Below are 21,395 nucleotides of genomic sequence, written 5' to 3'. Positions count from 1 at the left end.
GGTCTCGAGTTTAAACATGTCTATGGTCCGATCCCTCTCAAATGTCCCACGTTGGATGAGTGTCCACATGTGATCAAAGCCAATTGACGATAACGACCATTGCACATAGCACCACCTGCTAGAAACATTAAGTGTGGTCCACATAACTTGTCCATGATCTGACTGACCCCAAATTTGACGTTTCATGAACAACATGTGAAGTTCATCTCATACCCAGCAGATGGTTGTGGATGACACAGCCGTCTCAACTTTTACTTCGCATCCAGATTAGCACGAGACCGCAATCACGTCTTTTCCGTAATGGGGCTCATTACCGAAAGAAGGGACACGGAGTTTGCCGATGTCTCACGGATTTTACAGAGGGGCTGATGGAGTTTAATACAGAGGATTGTCAGATCTGGCCCTTCAAAAAAAGATGCAAAATTCTTTACTTCCTCTTTTGGCAAATCAAATCAGTATCTTTAATCATAATAGTGTCAGGATTTTAATTGAGCTTTTATCAAAACTATATTTGTGACTGTGTTTACGCCAATATTTATTCTTAAATCACATTTTATCTGTTTTTACCTGCATGTAAAGCTACTTATATGAATTGGTTATTTATTTCAAAATAAAATGTAATGTTTTAAGAGTTTGATTCCTTTCCTAATAATTTGTTTGAGGGAATAATTATTATTATATGTGCTATTTTAGAGCCTGGGCTCCACATTACTCAAGATGCAGAGAAACTGCTAGTCCCTTTGCATATACCGATAACAATGGCTGAATGTACAGAACATCTGGGGCAAGTTACAGGACTTCCCCGCATGCCTCCTTAACTATACAGTTTTGGAATAAATTCTGCTCATACCATTAATAAGAGGAAGGTAAAATTACTTATTTTTAGTGTTTCAGGTCAAACTTAAATTGATAAATGTAACTAGAACGGCTACAGAAGAGCCTGATGTAAAACAGGAATCTAACAGGTCATTCAATTCAGTTCAATTTAGTTTTATATACAACACATTTCATGTTATTTCAATTCACTTTTACAGTGGAAAACTCAACAATTCCACTTGAGCAAGATTAAGCAACATTGGGGAGGAGAAACTCAATTGTAACAGGAAGAAACTTGCAGCTCCAGAATCAGAGGTGGAGACTTTTTGCTGTTCCGGTCCGCGTTAGAGGATAGAGGAGAGAAAAGGAATGGAGAGCAACACAGAGCAACAGGCAAAAAGATAAATCCACTGCACGGTAAGAGTAAAAAACATAGCACCTCGGTGCTGGGAACAGTTGTCTAACCAAAAACAGGATTTTCATAAACACAAAACTGCACCAGCAATTTCACCAGCAGAGACAGACCAGAATAAGAATCAGAAACGGGTTTACTGTCAGGCATAGTTTACACAATACAAGGAATTTGTATTTGATGAGATTGGTGCAAAGTAGAACAGTGCAAACATGGTGAGCTAGTGTCCAAGTGAGATTAGGAATTAAGTGTCAGGGGAGGATATTTACAATGTACGTTAATGTAATGTATAATGTCCATGGTGGTGGTGGAGGAGCGGGGTGGGGGTCCTGGGCCTTGTTCAGGACGACGGTAGCAGATGGAAAGATAATATTTTTGTAGCAGGAGGTTCTGGTCCTGATGGACCAAAGCTTCCTGTCAAAGGGGAATGGTTGAAAGAGGTTGTGTCCAGGGTGGGAGGGGTCAGCCACACCCAGGTCGTACAGGTCCTGGCGGGAAGGCGAATTGCATAATATGCTGCTGCCTGCTTTTGTCCGTCGTCTTTACTGGCAGCTGAAGTTCAACGCCTACTTGAGGTCCTGGGTGATGGTGGTGCCCAGGAAGCGGAAGGACACCACAGTGTCCACTGGTGAGCCACTCAAGGTGACGGGGGTGAGCGAGGCTGAGTTCTTCCACAATTATCTCCACTGTCTTTAGAGCGTTGAGCTCCAGGTTGTCCAACCTGCACCAGGTGACCAGACAGTCTGTCTTCCACCTGTAGGCAGACTCATCGCCATCAGAGATGAGGCCGATGCCATCTGCAAACTTCAGGAGCTTGACGGACTGGTGGCTGGAGGTGCAGCTGTTGGTGTACAGGGAGAAGAGCAGAGGGGAGAGAACGCAGCCCATCCAGTGCTGATGGTTCTCAGGGGTGGCGGCTAAGAAAGGCCTCATGCTGGAGCTGGGCAAAGGTGAGGTGTGGGATGGAGTGAGGGCTGTCCCAAGACACACAATCACATTTATATTGCCAATTTAGAATTTCCAGTTATATCAAATGCATACTGTATTTGATTGACTGGACAAGAAACCTTTTGTAAATGGCGAAAAATTCATTGCACAGTGAGAACATGTGAACTGCAAAGAAATGTTCTGAAGCTCCAATTCGGAACTCAGGATGTTCTTACTCTAAGGCAGGTGAGGTGTCGGGGGTGTAAGGGGGGACTTTCAGTGTTAGGGTGACTGTACATGCTCTACTCAGCCTGAAACTTTACATGTATGATCACAGTCGCCCTCATCACATCCATAGGTCAATCACAGCGCCACCTAGCGGACATGCATCCAATCGCTGACCTGCAGGGATACGAGGACCCGTTCATCCGCTAGTAGCTTTAATTATTTTGTCTAACTCTTTGATGGAATGAGTTGTATTTCATTTCTCCAGATGGGAGTGTTTTGACAGGCCTCACAAGAGTCAAGGTCCCGGCTCCCGCTATACAACCTCTGGACTGGAGAAGGAAAATGTGGAAGGAAGCTACAGTTGTGTGATTAAACCATCATTCTCTCAGCCCTAATTAGTATGTGGAGCTGGAACAGAAGTGAGAGGCTGAGGAGGCCCTGCGTCATTAGCTTTAATCAACCCGAGATCCTCCAAAACAAAAACAGCGTGCACACATGCGGCCGGCCTGACGGTGAGTCAATACCTGACATTCATCATATCGGGCCAGCCAGGCTTTTTAATTACTGCAATGAATTGTCTGCATGGCTCCAGTCACTTGCTATCTAAACAGGTTCTACCGTTGAGGTTTTGCTTTGTCTGGACTCTGTTTGACAGATAAATGGTCCGGAACATCTGGCTTTAATCGTCACTTTGGTGAATATTTAGATAATGGAGAAACACACAAGTTTGATTCTGAATGGCCATCCATGTGGAGCTGGAGTAAAACCATCAAGGCTTTTTTTTTGTTTGTTTGAGAAATATAGGGGGATCACAGCCAAACTGCAGGCCTGGCACACAGCAAGGACTGTGTGCTAGAGTCTGGTAAAGGATCATCGGTATGGATGTCACAGTTTCTGAATGACGCAAACCAGCACAGCACCGGATTGCGTGCCACGCGTGTATGACTGCATAAAAACTACAATTTGCATAAATTACATGTGGCGGAAACAGCTGCTCTGCACATCGCTGGTGCAATATTACAAATGGTAAGAATTTCACGGGCTGCTTTAAGAGGAGCAAGGCAACAGCAGTCACAGCCACATGGTGCCATCAGCTTTATCTGTTTTATTTTTAAATTGCATGCGGACACAGTCAAAGTTTTGATTATGTTTGAAGAAAAATGTACTATTTTTACGAGGCAACACCATCAATATCTGGAAAATCTGGGGTCCATTCCTATAGCTCGTTATAAAATGACTCCCCTGTTGATTTCTCACTGAACCTTGTGTGGAGTACTCATTGACACTTGTGAGTCAAAGTGTGGCTGCAGTGACAGCAGACATACAATGAAGATCTAATGTTGTCTGGCTGTGAGCGGACATATTCATATATTTATTAATTTGACTTTCCAGTATTTATATTTAACTTCTTTACAGCTTTTCTTCCCATTTTTCTATTTTTCAATCATTAATAAAGTTATTAATATAATTACTATTGTTATCTTATGATTATTATTATTTCTATTGTCTAAATCTGAAGGGGTCTGTTTGTTTGTGTTTCATGCTATCCAGTGTTTTCCTCATCTCATATCTCTCTGAAGAAAAACCCACCATAACAGAGTTTGCTAAAAAAACCCAAAAAAAAACCATTTGATTATGTTTTAATGTTCTCTAGTTTGTGGGAAGGTCAACTTTAATCAGAAAATTCGATACATTTAAATAAAGTCAAATTAAACCGTGAATAAGGACTAATATAATGAGAGCAGTGCTGATTTTCTCTGATGAATATAAGATGACTTTGTGAAATATAGCGACTCCTGGAGGTCAGATTGTGTATTAAAGATAGTACAGATGAAAATAGATGAAAGCCTATAGCTACAGTTGCCAAAAATAAAGGAAATACAAAAAAGATAATAATAACAATAATAATAATAATAATAATAATAATAATAATAATAATAATAATAATGATAATAATATTACTGATGATGATAGCAATAATAATAATAAAAATAACAGTAATGATGATAATAATAATAATAACAATAATAAAAATAAAACAACACCAACAACAACAATAATAATAATTTGTAATAAACCTCCTAACAATATGTATTTTTAAAAACAGAATAATTTGATGAATAAAAGACAAGTGCTCTCTGATGGCAAAATCAGGTTTTACTACCACAAGTAATTTACTATTACTTTACTATTACTATTCACTCTTCTTTGTAAATAGTATTTTGATTGTGTTTTTCTGCTAATTCCATTTGCATCCTTATATTATTCATGTAAATTAGGCTTTGTACCCAATATTTAATATTTACTTATTCAATATTTATTCTCTTATTTGATATTTCATCCTTCCATTATGTTCTATTTTATTCTATTCTGTGTGAAGCAAGGCTTTAGAGAATTAGAGTATATTCTATTCTATTCTATTCTATTGGCACATTTACCACTGACGTTTACTCTTTTAATGCAACGCGAAACAAGTTTGTCCCTCGTCGGCTTCCGCTGCTCGTACCGGAAGTAGAGACAGTACTACAACAACAACAACAGCTTCATTCATTCTTTACAACATATGTCAGTAATGTTATTGTGAGAAAATATTAATTTCTCAAAACCGAAATGCGCAGAAGAACGGAAGCCCAAGCATCGAGCGATGCACCCGCCGACGCTCGTAGAAAGGTAAAGCTCCGTTTATGGTATTGAAGCAGCTCGAAGCTCCACATGGAGCAGTCTGACTACAGAAGCTGACATGTTAACTGATATAACACAAGTATTACAATTCGTTCGTTTCCTAACGGATCTCTTTGTGACGTATTTATTAGATTTGTCTTTAAACAGTATATCTTCTTGTCTCCATTCATCAGAGTCCTCAGAGTTCAGATCAGAGGCCTCAGGCTGAAGCTGAAGGAAGAGTATCATACAGATCTGTGCTCCTCAACGTTGGAAAGTGTTTACTGTTAATCATCCTCGTCCCTCCATTCCTCAACTATGCATCGCTACAGAGGGAAGGGCAGATGCTGGTGCCCCAAGGTCATTGTCCCCTTCTGGTTTGATTTTATTATCACCGAGAAAACAGCTCACAGTGTACATATAAAATATATCTGTTGGTTTGCTGGTTTATTGATTAATTGATGTTTAAAATATATGACACTTGTCTTTCTCTCCATCCTCTGTTTTTAATCCAGATGGCCAGATTGTCGATGTGGGTTTGGGTCAAAAGATGCATCTGTTGTGTAAAGGAAGAGGATATCCTGTTGGTAATAACTAGTCCCTCTTTATTGTGCCATGGTTCTGCATCCTGCTGCTTTGTGCTTTTTTTTTCTTGCTTTTTTTTAACTGAAGCCTATCTAAGCTGTACTGTACTGTACTTCTTTGTAGTCATACTGGATGCACCTACTGGGATGTCCTCAGATGTTTGGTGTCATGTCCAGGAGAGTGTTTCCAAACTGACAAAGGTGAGAATTTGACTTATGTTACTGTAAATTGAACAAACGGAGTACATTATGAAATTATTCCCCTTAAATATTTAGTTTCCTCAGTAAAGCAGATCTATTCCTGTGGAACTGAGATGTAAGACACATTCCGGGTGATTAAGCACTGACATCTCTACTTTTGACGAACGAGTCCACCGTGGTGAACTTTCTCTAGGAGCAGCTACTGCAGCCTTGTTGTTTGTTGTCCGGGTCACGCAGGGACAGTCCTCGCAGTAGCTCTGCCACATCCTCTCTGCTCAACAAGGACTCAGCACAGCAGAAAGTCTAGGCTGACAGCCTGCCCCATGTTGTTTGTCCAAGATGTGACCCAAATGAGGTCAGAGACTTGTTGAGGAAGCACCCTGATGCATCTGAACAACTAGACTGTCCGAGCAGCAACAAAAACAAACATGCAGCTGAGTGTTTACACACGTATCTGCATCTTTTCAGGGCTTCTCAACTGTCAGGGATTTTTATTGCTTACGCAGTGGAGAGGAGATCATCTCATGTGTACGTACACTACGGTACTTCTAAAACATCTCAGCCTGTGCTGTCCCTGTGTGTCACACCGTGCAGGTTTGCACCTATGACAGAATGGGACTGGGCTTCAGCAAGCGGCTGATGCAGAATGAAACCACAGGAACAGAGAAAGTTTGGGGGATGTCAACAACCGGAAGGTGAGAAGACTTGTTTAGCTGGCTGTCACTGTGAGACTTAGTACCATGTGTGATGTGTGATGTGTACATTCATGCTTCTGTAGTCAGCCTGAACATTGTGGAAATATCCTCAGATGATTGTCAGTTTTTTTTCTGTCACAGCTGGTCGGATGATTCTTTTTTCCTGTTCTGATTCGAATGAAATGTGTATCGTGTGAAGCGAGTACATCTACTGTGATGAGTTTTTATCACTGACATTTTTAAGCTGGAGAGGTTTCCGGGGCCCTGCAGTCCTAGAACAGGTAAAGTTTGAGTGAAGATGGATGGAGATTGTTGTGTGACACAGTTGTGGTTTAATTCCGCCTCGTATTTTTCAGTTGTGACCTCCAACCGCTGTGACAGTGTCAGTTTCAGGACACGGTGTCATACTGATACATGATGTGAAATGATTCACATACAAGGTGTTGGAGTAGACACTGAAAGTCACTTTCTTTTTGTCCATGGCCAACCGATCAGTATTATTTGGTGGCTTTCATTCCTCTTTAGCATGCTTTTCTTTGGCACATTAATGCATTTGTTTCTTGTAAGAATCCCTGAAGTTGCTGATTTGTATCTTGTGTCCTGAGATAAACAAAATAAATGTTTCTTCGTATCAGATCTCCAAACCAAAACACCAATGATAAGTAAACATTCATCATCCTTTTTCGCGGGTTGATCAAGAAATTTGGGGCTCGAATTGGACTGGAGCCTTTCTGTGTGCAGTTTGCATGTTCTTCCCGTGCCTGTATGTCAACAGTCTCCAAAACATGTTATGTGATCATTTTCAGAGCCTGCAGGTAATGTTTCTATCAGAATTATTAGACCAATTAAAATTGAATTGTAACAGAATAATTTTTTTCAAGTTTTGTTTTCACTTTGAGCAATTAGATAGTAAACATTATTGTTTTCTGTTGATTCAAAATGTGTGTGCAGTTTTTAGTTTGAATAAAAAATTGAACTGTGATTACATTTACAGTTTATCAGTCTAGATATGATAACATGATACACTCTAGATTCTTAGGAATAATCAAACTGGATGAGCTTTGGATTTCTTTTAATAGTATGAAGGAACATTTGAGCTAATAATACGCAGACTATATATTTGGAACCTGTTAATTTTTTTACATTTAAAAACAAATTAAAATGACTGTTAAATAGTTGGTTCATAAAGTGTCACGCAGCATTAATTTTCCCAACGCACTTTTCACAAGTCATTACTGATGTCTAAAACTAATGAGCAAGTAGAGCGGGGCTCTAGGTGCGCTAGAAACAAACTTCACATGACTTAATTATTAATTCTTCCAATTTAAGGTGCCAAACATACAATGAAATGTCACACATTTGACCAAGTGAGTCACAGATGGGTTGTACCTACACCGAGAGACAATTCAGAATGAATTAACCATCTCCAAAGTATTCTGAGAAAATGAAAGTCCCCTGGCCCACAATCAAACCTCTGTGTTTTGGCTGTAGGGTGTGAGTGCGAACCACTACACCACCGTAACTTTGCAAAAACACAACGTGGAGCGTTAATTTGAATAGCTGAGTGCAAGCAAACTTTGTCTTTGATCGAAGGAGAACAATCCAATATAGCAAAGGACTGTGAAAGTCTAAATTCTTGCTTGGCTTGCTGAAACTAAAGACAGATGAGTCCTGACTCCGTGTTTTTGTTTGTGCTATTGTAGCTACTCCTTCAGTCCATGTAAGTCTTCCAAAAAGGTCGACAAAAATTCAGGTTTGAGAATTAAACTTTTTTATTTTACCAGTATAATCAGTTTATATGGAGCAGTGAAAATGGCACTGGCACAGTGAAAAGTTTAAACGTAGTGGCATCGAGTCTATATATTGTCTATATTGGACACCCTGGTGTGTGCAGCGACACACCGCTGAGGGTTCAGGCTGCAGCCTTCCCATCTAAAACATTCTAACATGTTGGTTGAGCCTTAAATCTGCCTAAGGGATGAGCAGGTGTGGTGCACCGAGGGCCAGCAGCCTCGTTTACCTTGGCATCTGGCCTGGAATGCGATGGGCCGGCTGCTTGAGATGCAAGTGGTCAATTTTTCCAGAATTCAATATCTGAGGGAGTTTGATGCCCGGGTAACCTTAACCTTAACCCCGGCAGTCCTGTGAAATCTCCTCATTCCATTGTGACACCTCCACTTTGATTTATTAGCACAACAAACCCGGGACGGCAGATGGCTCTCAGAGAGTAGCCGCTGCGCCTCATGTAATGACGACGCTCTCCCCGATGACAGAAGTTTGCTGGTGATCAGTTTTCCTGCGGTGTTCCGCGGTGGAAAGGAGCCAGTCGTCCCCCTTCCTCTGCGCTGCCAGTGGCTTCAGACGAGCTGCTTATTTTAGTGCCACGTCTGGAAGGTGATTAAACAGAAAAGTAAAAATACCGCTGACCTTCCTTTTTCATTCACATGGTCAAATTCCTCATAGTTATTTTATGATAGAATTTGCCTTTGCCTTTTTTTGCGTCCTCTCCAGCGGGTTCTTAAGAAAGCTGTTAATGAGGACATCACAGATTAATGAGTGTAATGACGGCTCCTTGTATTCATCTCTCATGCCGTGAACCTAAGTGCCACCTCGATGAATAAATAAAGCCCCTGGCCCAGTTTGCGGCGTGTCCTGCTTTTGTGCACTTGGTGACTGGTTGTGTCTGTCTTTCAGGATGGTGGATGATCTTCAGCGACTCCTGCAGGCTGCAGAGATAGCCAGGCCCTTCATCCTGGTGGGCTCCGAGCTGGGCGCGCTCAACGGCAGGTTCTTCAGCCACATTCACGACGTGTAAGTGCTGCGCAATAAAAGTAAAACCGCCAGGATTTAATGTGAGCGTGTGTGTAACGCCTTCTGCGGCTCTGGAGGAGCTTTGCTTTGGCTAAAGCAGAAAGCTGGTGCTTGACGGACGCAGGTAAAGTTTTAAAGACGTGGACTTCAAGCAGGCGGAAATGATAAAAACCTCCATTTTCGAAAGATTTAATGACAGTGCAGCAGCAGTTAAAGTGTGTTTTTCCACTGTGATGTGAAGGAGGTTTGATCTGGTCTAAGCAGATTGAATTTAGTGCTTTGATGAGGTTTAAAACTGAGATATAGAGCAGGAGAGGAATTTTGAACTTTCTTGTTTTACTGGGTGCGGAAAGAGAATGGATTTTATTGTAAATGTATTTTACTTATATAGCACTTTTCCACTGCTTGTGCAGCCCCAAAGCACTTCACCCTGTTGATCACATTCACCCATTCACACACACAGAGGCAGCCATGTTGGTAGAAGGACAAATGGGGAATTGTTTTCTAGAAAAATCCATCGTTTTTCCTACTCTGCTCAACACCAGCTCTCATGAATAGATTTATGAGACAAGGATTTTATCATATTTATGTCAATAATACCCCAAAAAAAGGCTTTAGTAAGGCGCTATAAACAATTTGTGAAATTTCTGGTGCAAAGTTGCATTTTTGTGTTATGGCGCGTTGAATATTGTACAAAAAGTTCACAGTTAAAGGTTTACGTCTTCACAATAAATGAACTCTGACCTCTGACAATGTGATATATATTACGCTCAAATTTGAGTATTTTGTAATTATGTAATGCATTAAAATGGAGAAGAATCTAGAAATATTAGGTGCCTTCTGTCTTACATGGTCATTTGTAAAACTATGACTTGAAATTTTACATACATTGTTGAGCAGAATTTGTGCCAAATATGAAGCAAATCCAAGACGATCAGTGTTAAAAATGTTAAAATTAGTAATTTAATTCACTTTAAGTGACATTTTCCATATGAACAGTGAATTAAGGTCTGTGGTATTTAATTGGTTGAACATATAGACATGTACAAGAGCACCATTACTCATAATAGAAAGATGGCTTATTAGGCATTTTATGTCTCTGCTATATCAACATATAATATTTGATTTAAGACATTTTCTTTGTCAATATTTACACAAAATTCTTACTTGTAAATAAGACAGAGACCAATGCTGGTTGATGAGCCCTAAAGAATACAATCTTTTACTTTATTTCTTAAAATGCGCATTGCTATAAAACCCAAACCATTTTGATCTAAGTCAGAACTTTTCTCCTCTGGCTGAACATTGACGTAACCTCGCAACCAGGAGTGCTCTACTGCTGAGGTTGTTATTTCCATAGATATTGAAGACATAGTTAAAAACAGACAGCAGCTGTGCTTGCAGCAGCAGAACACATCCGCACGGTTTAATGCTACCTGCACCCATTATTTGCAACTGGGTGCCTCAGACTGTGCTTGTTTTCTTGTCAAGCCGCTGCCGTCAGCTGTGTAAACGGATTTCATGTCAGTCCCCATATAAAATTCCAACACCTTTATATTTCCACTCGGCCTGCGAAGCATGCGAATCTTTAAGAAACATCACTTTCATTCCTCTGACACGCCGGTTGTAGGAGAACCACATATCTTCATTTTAGGGCTAATTTTATTTTATTTTTTTTGCATTGTGACGAATATGTATTCATTTATTCTTCACATGGCTTTAATTTCAAATGTCACTTAAAAAATGGGATGCATTTATTTGTTTAACCTTTATTTAACCAGGTGTAGGTCCTATTGAGATTGAAGGATCTCTTGTTCGAGGGCTCCATGGCAAAGATGGCAGCAGCATCATGTTACAATTCCATGTAACAAACAAAAAACACATACATTATAAAAATAAAAAAAAAAACACACTATAAAATATACAGCAATAATTCCACAAAGAAAAGCCGAAACTCCTTAAATTGGCCAGGAAGAAAACGAAAAGTCACACACTCCAATAGAATCGGCCTCCACATCATTCTTCATGTGCTTAAAAGTCCTAATCGGAATCAGTTCTTGAAGCTGCAGTTCAGCCTGCAAGTTATTCCAGACTGTAGGAGAAGAGAACATAAAAGCCCAAGTTCAGTGTAAACCTTAGGGACGGTCAATAAAAGGATGTCATTTGAGCGCAGACAATAATTACTAGTTTTGAGTAAAATATGTCCACAAAAGCAGGAGCAGAGCAGGCCAAAGATGGGTTTATAAATACAACTGTACCAGAGTGTGAGTCTGCGTGGTTTAAGGAAGACCGCTGAACTCTGGCATCTACAGTAAGATACGATAGTGTGTTCGAGCTTTGCAGCCCGTGGCATTGAGCCACAATTCTCACATTTCTGCTACTGTTAAATTCAAACTGAGCTCATAGTCAACATAAAAAGGACAACTGTCACACATTCAACATCTGAAAGGCGTCTTTGTTCTGCTGTGAATTAGATATGAATTTGTGGGACTTTTTAGCAAATAATCCTTTGAGAAAAATCAAACCAACATCGTGTCATTTCTGTGGCACTTCCTGATAAGCCAGTTGGACCTCCTTTGGCCTTCAGAACTGCCTTAGTCCTTCGTGGCAGAGATTCAACAAGGTACTGGAAACATTCCTCCAAGAGTTTGGTCCATATTGACATCCATGCTTTCATGTTGTTGACGCCAAATTCTGACCCAACCATCCGAATGTCGCAGCGAAATCGAGACTCATCAGACCAGGCAACGTTTTTCCAGTCATCTATTGTCCAATTTTGGTGAGCCTGTGGGAATTGTAGCATCAGTTTCCTGTTCTTAGCTGACAGGAGTGGCACCCGGTGTGGTCTTCTGCTGCTGGAGCCCATCCTCCTCAAGGTTCGACGTGTTGTGTGTTCAGAGATGCTCTTCTGCATACCTCGGTTGTAACGAGTGGTTATTTGAGTTACTGTTGCCTTTCTATCAGCTGGAACCAGTCTGGCCATTCTCCTCTGACCTCTGGCATCAACAAGACATTTGTGCCCACAGAAACTGCCGCTCACTGGATATTTTCTCTTTTTCGGACCATTCTCTGTAAACCCTAGAGATGGTTGTGCGTGAAACTCCCAGTAGATCAGCAGTTTCTGAAATACTCAGAGCAGCCCGTCTGGCACCAACAACCATGCCACGTTCAAAGTCACTTAAATCACCTTTCTTCCCCATTCTGATGCTCGGTTTGAACTGCAGCAGGTAGTCTTGACCATGTCTACATGCCTCAATGCATTGAGTTGCTGCCATGTGATTGGCTGATTAGAAATTTGCATTAACGAGCAGTTGGACAGGTGTACCTAATAAAGTGGCCAGTGAGTGTATATATATAAAACGTGTATCATCCAGTTGACGTAACTAAATGTAATGTGCATGATGGATAAAATGTGGGCTACAATGCTACGCTGAGCTTCTTTTAGCTTTAACCTTCAGTCCCGAAGGTGACAAGGTAAGTATATAATCTTTATGGCCGACTAAACGAGTAAATCAACTGCCACTTCTTGCTGCTTGCAGGATGCTTTCCGCTCAATGCTACTCGTATAACACGTTTCAAACCCATTGAAAAGCTGTGAAGCCTCTATAAACCTACCGTGTTACCTTCTGCCTGTCACATATTCCTGAATGTAGTTTAAGGTATCGTTTCTGCTGCATTATTGTTTTGTTCTAAATATTTTATTTGTTTAGAACAATGTAACTTAGTAGCAAACAAGCGTTTCAGTATGTTGACACTCGTAATCCTCTAAACCCCTTTGAAAGTCACTTTGTGACTTTAGCCCGTCCCGGACAAGAGATGCTTGAAAATCAAAGCTCGATAATCAAAAATGTCACGTCCAGCTGCACTGGACATTTTTACTGTTCCTATAGGCGACTCCCAAACACCACATTCTGCTCTTCTTATACCTAATTCAAAAAACTCCCATTCAGCATAACTGGATTATCACTTGAACAAGGATTCAGAGGATTATTGTGTTGTTGTTTTTTTAACTTTAACTCTGTTTGTTCTTTGAGTCATAAACAAGCATAAACAACAGCTCGCCGGATGTGATGATGGATTGATGAATGTGTGCACAAAAACTACAACTTAATACTTATGTTCTTAAACAATTTCTTAAAAAAATAAAATAAATGCACTAGTGGTGTTCAGAACGGGGATTACTTCCAGCTGCAGATTAGCGTGTGCTATGCTACTGACATGGTAATAAATAAGCTACAGTGGTTTTAAAGAAATGAGAGAAATGGATGATATGACTTATCGTTCAGGCGTCCAACAGGTCTCAGGTGAAAGATAAAAATGACTCATGTTGGAATTGCTCCATAGCATATGGTTTCCTGGCCATTTCCATCGCCTCCCATAAGTCACCTATCTGGGAGACAACATCGTGATTAAGGGGACAAGTGGCACGTGCGAGGATGAGAGATTTAGTATTTAATCAGGCGTGATGCCGCTGCTGGGAGGGCAGAAAATTAAGTGGAGGTGAGAGGATGACACCTTTCCAAATGGAATTATTGCCTCTGGTTGTGGGGTACGAGTGTGGTCATCTGTCTATGGGGGGGACGTTGAGTGGACAAATCTACCGGAGGACCGACGAGATGACACCATCCATCCAGCACTCATTATGGTCCAGGCCGGGAGGGTAAACGGGACAGGAGCAGTCGATGAGTCTTACTGTGTGTGTGTGTTTGTGTGTGTGTGTCCTCAGGCATGTGTCAGACCTGGTGCTGATTGATCCCATCCCGGAGGACGTGTTTGAAGAGGACCAGTGGCGAGAGTACTGGTGAGTTTCACCGGACGCCTTCAGAGGCGTGGCGAGGACGGCACCGGGAGATAAAATGGAAGAGAAGGTGCAAGGAGCTGTGGATGAAAAGGAAAGAGGACAGGGGGGGGGGGACACGATGGAGGAGCTGAAACGACGGCGGGATGTGGAGAAGCGGATTGGGGGGGTGGGGGGTGAGAAAGATTGAGAAGAGAGGAGCGTGGAGGGGGAGCGAGGACCACGATAAGGAGCTCGGAAGGGCCAGAGAGGAGCAGATAAAAAAGCAGGAGGCTGGGAAGAGAAGAAGAAAACCTGGGAAAGTGCATCAGGAAAAAAAAAAGAAAAGAAAAGAGGATTAGGTTGAGAAGAAGGACGGCAGAGGAGCCGCACAAGTCAAAGCTTCCAAGCTCTTCCTTTATTGGCTCTTATGCTGGGAAGAGTTGCTTATCTTCACTGGGCGGGGCTCATCAGCATGATTAATTGGAGGCCGCAGAAACTCATTAGCCGATCGCAGTCTTTTAGCATGAAACAGACGAGGGGAGAGCGAGGGGTTGTGGCTGTGGTCGAGACTGACTGGCAGAGTGTAATAACACTGCTTTAATCCTCCAGGCGAGATATATGTCAAGTGGTAGTCATTGTCGCGGCATATATCTCATTAAGCATTAATTATCACACATGTGGGACGGGGGTGCTGTAAACGATAAGAGAGAGTCGCCGGCAGAAGTGTCGCTTACGCAACATCGACCATCTCTCTTGATTGTTTACAAGTGCAAGATGCCACGTGTCGTCATTAAAAGGTATTTCGCTGCCCGAGAGATAATAATTAATCGGTTGCATAATTTAGCCAAACGTGCTAAGCTTTTAGATGCCGCTGACAGTGATGTCTGCATAATGAACCCGTCTCTGGAGCCGCTTGCTGCTTTTGTCACTTAGTGTGCAAAACAGATTTTTCCCCTCCTCAAAACCCGGTGGATGCTTCTCTTGTAGTCGCTGTCGCTGTCATCTGCAGATATTTTCACTTGTAAACAAATGCTCACATTAGAGCTTGATAGAAGAATGAAAGGAAGACGGATGAAATTAATGTTTCTGTCGTTAACAAGGTTTCCTGACACAGTAACCAGTACACATGCATTTTCTCATTCTGATTTAAAAACAAACAAACAAAGTGTGGAAATTTTGCCTTTTTGACACTATTTGATACAACATAACCTGGATCACACAGGATTTGTCCATTCCACATTATCATATAAGATAAACACATGCCCAGAATCACATCTACGGGCTCTTTTACCGTCAATAATTGACCTTAAATGCCTGTTTCTGGACTATGGGAGAAAACCATAGCGCATAGAGAACATGCAAAGTTCTTGCTGAAAGGAACCAGGCCAGGACTTGAACTGGGGATAAGCTTGCTGTGTGGTCAGATAACTAAATAATCCACCATACAAACATGGCTTGATCCAGTTTACACATCAGGATTGACTTTTCAAAACATACAGTAGCCCAATACCTCCCTCATGATAATCATCTGCACAAATACATGTATGATCTAATTCATCATGGAGGGAAAGTGAAGAAATTACTTTTTAGTTAGTAATGAAAGCTTGCCATATTTTAATAAGTCATAATTGCATCTTTAAAGTTGACCTTTTGAGTATAAAAATGATATATTTTAGTCTGATGGAGAAAGTTTGATGATTCTTCTTTGATAATGTATGGAAAAACAAACTTAGTCGCCACATTAGTCTTAAGTTATATTCTGTTATTCATCCTATTTATGAATCCATCAAAAATAGATAACTAATATGTTTCCAGGTTAGGATCAAGGTTAGCACCTGTTCTTTCCATCCATACTTTTAACAACTCGGGGTGCAAACAGGCGGGGGCCGATCCCATCGGTGAAGGAAAGTTGCAGCCAGAACAGATCATGGGTAATGTATGGGCATCATACATTTGCAGTAAATGCATGTTTTTGGACTACGGAAGGACGCCACGTGTATGGAAACTGTCGATTTTAGGCTCGATGGGCCTCCTATCATATTTCTAAACATACCCCAGGCTGAGTATTCATGGTTCACAGTTGAGGAAAAAGTCCTTTTAAAATCTCACACTGACCTTTTTCATTTTTTTTGTCTGAAACAAACCTTCATCCTTCAGGCCTCGCTCCTCGACAATAGGCTGCATACAGTGTGTATTTCTGGGGCAGTTGACTGTATAAAGCAGTGGGGGTAAGAAGTGTGGGACGGCCCCCCTCCTGTGGTGCACCAGAGAGCTGAAAAGAAAATCTCCTGGTTGGGGGGAGTCTGAAGTCTGAGCTGCTTCATGGAAGAAACAAACTCAGTATTTCACACATTGGTCGGGTTTATGTTGAACGTTCACATTTAAATTTCTACGTGAGCCTGTGAAATCTGGCTTCTGTAGGTCAGTCTGAACGCTGCGGGATAATGTAAAGTTTGCAATTTAGGATTTCATTAAACAAAAGACTATAATGAGTGTAACCATCAACATTGTCTTAGTTTATTGCCCCTTGAGTTAAAGTGTGGGTGGAGTGGAAACCTGAGGGAAGAGTTACATCCTAAAGGGATCGGAAATAATTATTATAGCTCTCATTTGATGCGGTAAAGAGTTGAAAGTTATGTTTACGGTAAATAATACATGATAGATTAAGTGAGCAATGTTTCTAAAAATATACTGATAAACTTGCTTAGATGCATTTAGTAAAAAAAAAAAATTGCTTGATGGTAATTTCAAATTATTAACTCCAGAAATAGTTTATTATAAATCGTTTATTTATATTTGTCATATGTCAATAGGCCTTTCTGTGTGGAGTTTGCATGTTCTCCCCGTGTGTGCGTGGGTTTCCTCCGCGTACTCCGGTTTCCTTCCACAGTCCAAAAAACTTGCATGTGCGATTCATTTGTGACCCTGCATTGCCCCTAGGTGGGAATGTGTGTCTCTGTGTTTATTCTCCCCGTGAATGGGTTTTCTCTGGGCCTAAAACATGTTTTGAGGTTAATTTTCTGAAAAGTGAACATATCGTTGTGGTCTCTCACATCGTAACCTAATTTCCAGCCTTTTTTCTAATCTTCAATGATTCTAAATTGCATATCTGACGACACTAATTGCATATTGTTTTCTCTGATATATGTCCAACCACAAGCGTGCGTTACATTAATAGCTTCATAAGTGGAAAAGGTTTTTTTTTTTTCTTTCAAAGTATCAATTCCGTCTTCCTCCATATGAAAAGCCATGCTGCGCTACAAAGGTGTATGATACCCATATCATTTTATCTACAGACAATAATTAAAAGTTCATACCTGATATGAGAGAAAAAAAGACAAGGTAAAAAAAAAACAACATGATTATGGAGTTATGCCCAGGATAAGCATTTGTAGTTTGGTCCAGCAATATTAGCTCACAGCTTATATAAGCATGAGTCAAGCCAGATAAGAAATGGATCCCTGAAAATGGCCTAATTTGTACGTGACTCTAAGTGGAGCAGCACCATTTATCAGGGGTATGTGTCCAATTATCCTCTGATTAATAGGCATTCATTTCACTGAGTACATGACAGTGCAGCCACAATCCAATTACTCTGTGAAGAGGCAACGTTGAAATGAAATGAACCAAAGACTTACATTCAGTCGGTAAAAAAACTATTTTATCATCTGTGCCTGATTTCCACGGGGGAGTAAAAATAGAAGCAGGAATGGGATATACAGTATGACGATATGAGAGATGCTGAGCAGCTTCACTCACCGCAGCGTCCCGGTACCAGTGGCCATTCTTCAACACGCTTTTCTTCCTCGCTTTCAGTTCTGCCAGGTTGCATTTCGGTGTGTATTTCTCCTTCTCAGATACGGGTTTCTAAGCTGTTGGAGGTCTTACAGTATTTGGTACACAAGATAAGTAATGCAGGAGGGAGCAGGGCCGCACCTGAGCAGGATTGTGGGGAGACTGTATCAGCTTTGCACTGGGAATGGAGGATTTACACATCAAAGAGCGGCTCATTAACAGAGGCTCACTCCCAAAATTAGTTCTGTTGTATCCTGCAAAATGAATCGCCGGCATCTCCTGAGAATGGGCTGTGTTTGTCCGTGTCTATTTGTAGGCTTGTGCGAGCATGCACTCCTTGTAAAGGATGATTTTTATTCTTATTTGGGATTTTCCTCTGCTGGAGAAAGCGGTGCGTGTGTCTTATTTCCTTGCGAGCATAGAGAATGCTGCGTGATGAGAAATCGAGCAGCAGGCCTCACGTCGGAGATTTGGAGAACTCCCCAGCATACATCTGGATTCACTATCGCCAGCATCTTTCAGGCAGACAATTATACTCAGATGCAAGTCATCATTCTTCTTCACACACTTCAAAGACATTACGTGAAGAAATTCTCATTTTGGCAAGTGAGGTCATCTACCTAATCTACCTAATGAATGATAGTAATTGCTACAGCACATGACTTAAATTGTAATTTCTCTACGACGCCCCATCAACTTGACTGAAAGGTTTGTAGCAAATCCATTTGTTACATCCCACAAATGCATCTTCCTTCAATGTGGCACAAAATAACAGAAGCTGTAGAAATGATCTGATTAAATTTCTGTGCTGCGTTGTTTAGTGAGGACATTGTTTTCGCACGGCGGAGGCAGCATCATGGTATCCAGTTGAGCTGCAATAGCAACCTGTGCAAGCCATAGAAAAGAAAAAAGATGCAACATCTCAGAACTTCCTACAGGAAGTTAAAGGTTTTTTTTTTTCCAAATGAACAGTGAAAGTATTGTGGCTTCAGGACCATGATGCTTCAGTGGCCGGTACAAGTCCTGGCTCCCGGTCAAACACTATCTGTGAGCAAAACTGAAAAAAAAGAAGAAAAAAAGAAAAGCCAGTCTCAGTCCCAGCTGTTCTGCCAGAAGGAATCTGCCAAACTGCAACCACTGAAGGTCATTGAGGGCTGAACTGAAATGTCAAACAGAATAAAAGCAATGCAACTAAAGGCTAACTAAGAAAACGAAATCTTCAGACTTGCTAGAATGAGATTGAATAAATCATCATCTCTGTGATGAGGTGCATAACTTGTTGAGAAAGAAAGAGCAGGTGATAAATTGGTGCGAAGTCACATATGATCTGTCTCGACTCAGACGAAGACACGACAAGTTACAAAAACCCACCAGTTCATTTTTCTGTTTGCCGCTCTCCTCCTGGGATATCCCAGCCGCTTTAAAGTCAAGTGGTCAAACACAGACAGGAGGTGTTATTATTCATGAGGTATTGTTTTACCTTCTACTCTCTTCATACATTTCTTTTATCATTTTCCATAATTTAAAAGTTATTTAAAAACATGGCCTCCAGCAAGGCAGCTGAAATGAAAGTAAATGGCTTCATTGGCCTTGCGAAACAAAAGCAGCGTTGTCAGTAGCAGAATACGTTTGTATACATATGAATAAAACTTTAATATTGAGTGCATGTGATTGTTTTAATGCACACAAAAAAACTAAACAAGACAGACTCTACAAATATCCACAATACATTTGTGTAAGTGCAGTATTAGAGATGTTCCATTTAATGGATTTAAGCAGGAATTTCAAGTCTTTCTGCTGATGTGCAGTAAGATTCAGTCAGACATTACTCATATTTCCCTCGCCGACGCTTAAACAGGAAGTCGGGCTGAGAAAACTCTCATGTGGAGAAAGCAGAGTGTCATGAATCATCTTTTGATATAACTGGATTACATTTGACTGTATTTAATTTGCAGTTCATAACCACTCAAAAGATGTTGACGTCTCCACGTGTAACAGAAAAGACACGTCGTGTCTGTGAGGGATTATCTTGTGATGTTGTATGTTGACCAGGTACGATGATCTTCATGTAACTAACAGTAATGTACTGTAATGTAACTCAAAGAAAAAGCTGTTAACGTGATGGTGTCACATTAAATCACAACGTATTGAGTCAGTTTGGTTAGCAGTGCTGCTAACCAGTTTCCCATAGCAAACATTAGTTCTAAATACCATCAGACGTTTCATTATATATCAACAGAAGAATTGGGCTCATGCTTATTTTATCTTGTGCTTAAACTACAGGATTTAACTGCACATTTATATTTACAAATGTGTCTCTTGTCTTCCTGCTGCCGAGGGTGTGAGTGTCGGTGTGTATGTGAGTGTGTGTGTGTGGAGTATAAAACTAATTTACCCCATGGGGAATTTATTTGCTCAGAGAGCAGACACAGTGGGGAATGCTCTCGTCTAATGGGATGGTCCTTACAATTTAATGAATGCTGATTGATTGGCATACTCTCCGTTTTAATGTACCATTACTGTGTTTAGTGCAACTCGGTCCTCAGAGGAGCGCCACTTGAAAGCCTCTGCATGCCTTCCCTCTGTATCTCACTTCTTTTGAATGGTAGTCATCATCACACCGCTGATTGTTTGGAAGGTGGGAGTTTAAAGCCGACACATGAAGCCTGTAGTTAACGTCTCTTTCTTCAGCAATGTGGCTGAGATAATCAAGCTTGATTGTTCGGACTATAGTGCTCTACAGAGCCTGTGTACTTTAAGTTCATCTTCTCCTTGTGTGTGTGTGTGTGTGTGTGTGTGTGTGTGTGTGTGTGGGGATGTGCAATGCCCTTAAGTATCCGCTGTGTTTGGAGAGGAGGCTGTAACGGCTTCGTCTGCAGGCCCGGACAGCAGCCTGATTGAGTTATGAGTCCCAAAGTGAGGATGACACTTCCAGCCTCATTCATCATCCCACCTGTCATTAATATGCTCTGCAGGGCCTGTGCACACAACGTTAGGATCACATAAACGTTTATGCAGGCACATATTGGCTATATGCATATTCCCCACACACAGCCCGCCGCGGCGTGCAGCGGATAGACATGTTCTGCGGCTCACCTGGAGCCTGCTCTGGATGACAGGCGGCGTATGACTGTCACTTTGACTGACGACCGTTCAGGGTTTCACAACTGCTGCAGTTGGTTTGATTTATAAGCCAGACAAGGTTTTAAAATGAGGGACAAGAGGAGTGTTTCCTCCCTTTCACACTGCACCTTTTTCTAGTTGAGAGATTTACAGGCTTAATAGAATCATTTTTTTTGCCTCTTCACTAAACCTTCCCTTATTGAGACATTAGGATGTTTTAATTTAACTCTCTTTCCTACCGTACTTCATTTAATACCTTAAGTGGCATTATGTAATCTCTAAGCTCTCCTCGGCCCCTCATTGGTAAACAGTTGCAGTCAGTGATGACATATCCACGCTCGCCCTCGGAGCCTGCGTTCAAT

The 21,395-nt window shown here is 41.2% G+C and overlaps 1 protein-coding gene across 1 annotated transcript in view; it reads left to right on the top strand.

Moving 5' to 3' along the window:
• The first annotated feature begins 4,871 nt into the window (after positions 1-4,871).
• The window catches only part of LOC308114170 (uncharacterized protein), a 28,240-nt gene continuing 11,716 nt past the window's right edge, over positions 4,872-21,395 (top strand). Inside the window, exons 1-7 of the mRNA XM_080470853.1 lie at positions 4,872-5,053; positions 5,239-5,404; positions 5,560-5,631; positions 5,753-5,829; positions 6,424-6,524; positions 9,219-9,335; positions 14,062-14,136. Of these exons, the coding sequence (XP_080326979.1) occupies positions 4,994-5,053; positions 5,239-5,404; positions 5,560-5,631; positions 5,753-5,829; positions 6,424-6,524; positions 9,219-9,335; positions 14,062-14,136 (668 nt within the window). The 5' untranslated portion in view covers positions 4,872-4,993. The remainder of the gene's footprint in view (positions 5,054-5,238; positions 5,405-5,559; positions 5,632-5,752; positions 5,830-6,423; positions 6,525-9,218; positions 9,336-14,061; positions 14,137-21,395) is intronic.

The sequence above is a fragment of the Lipophrys pholis genome (assembly GCF_963383615.2).
Source record: "Lipophrys pholis genome assembly, chromosome: 9".
NCBI lineage: Eukaryota > Metazoa > Chordata > Actinopteri > Blenniiformes > Blenniidae > Lipophrys > Lipophrys pholis.
Note: the sequence above shows the minus strand (reverse complement) of the source record. Positions and strands in the feature narration are given on the sequence as shown.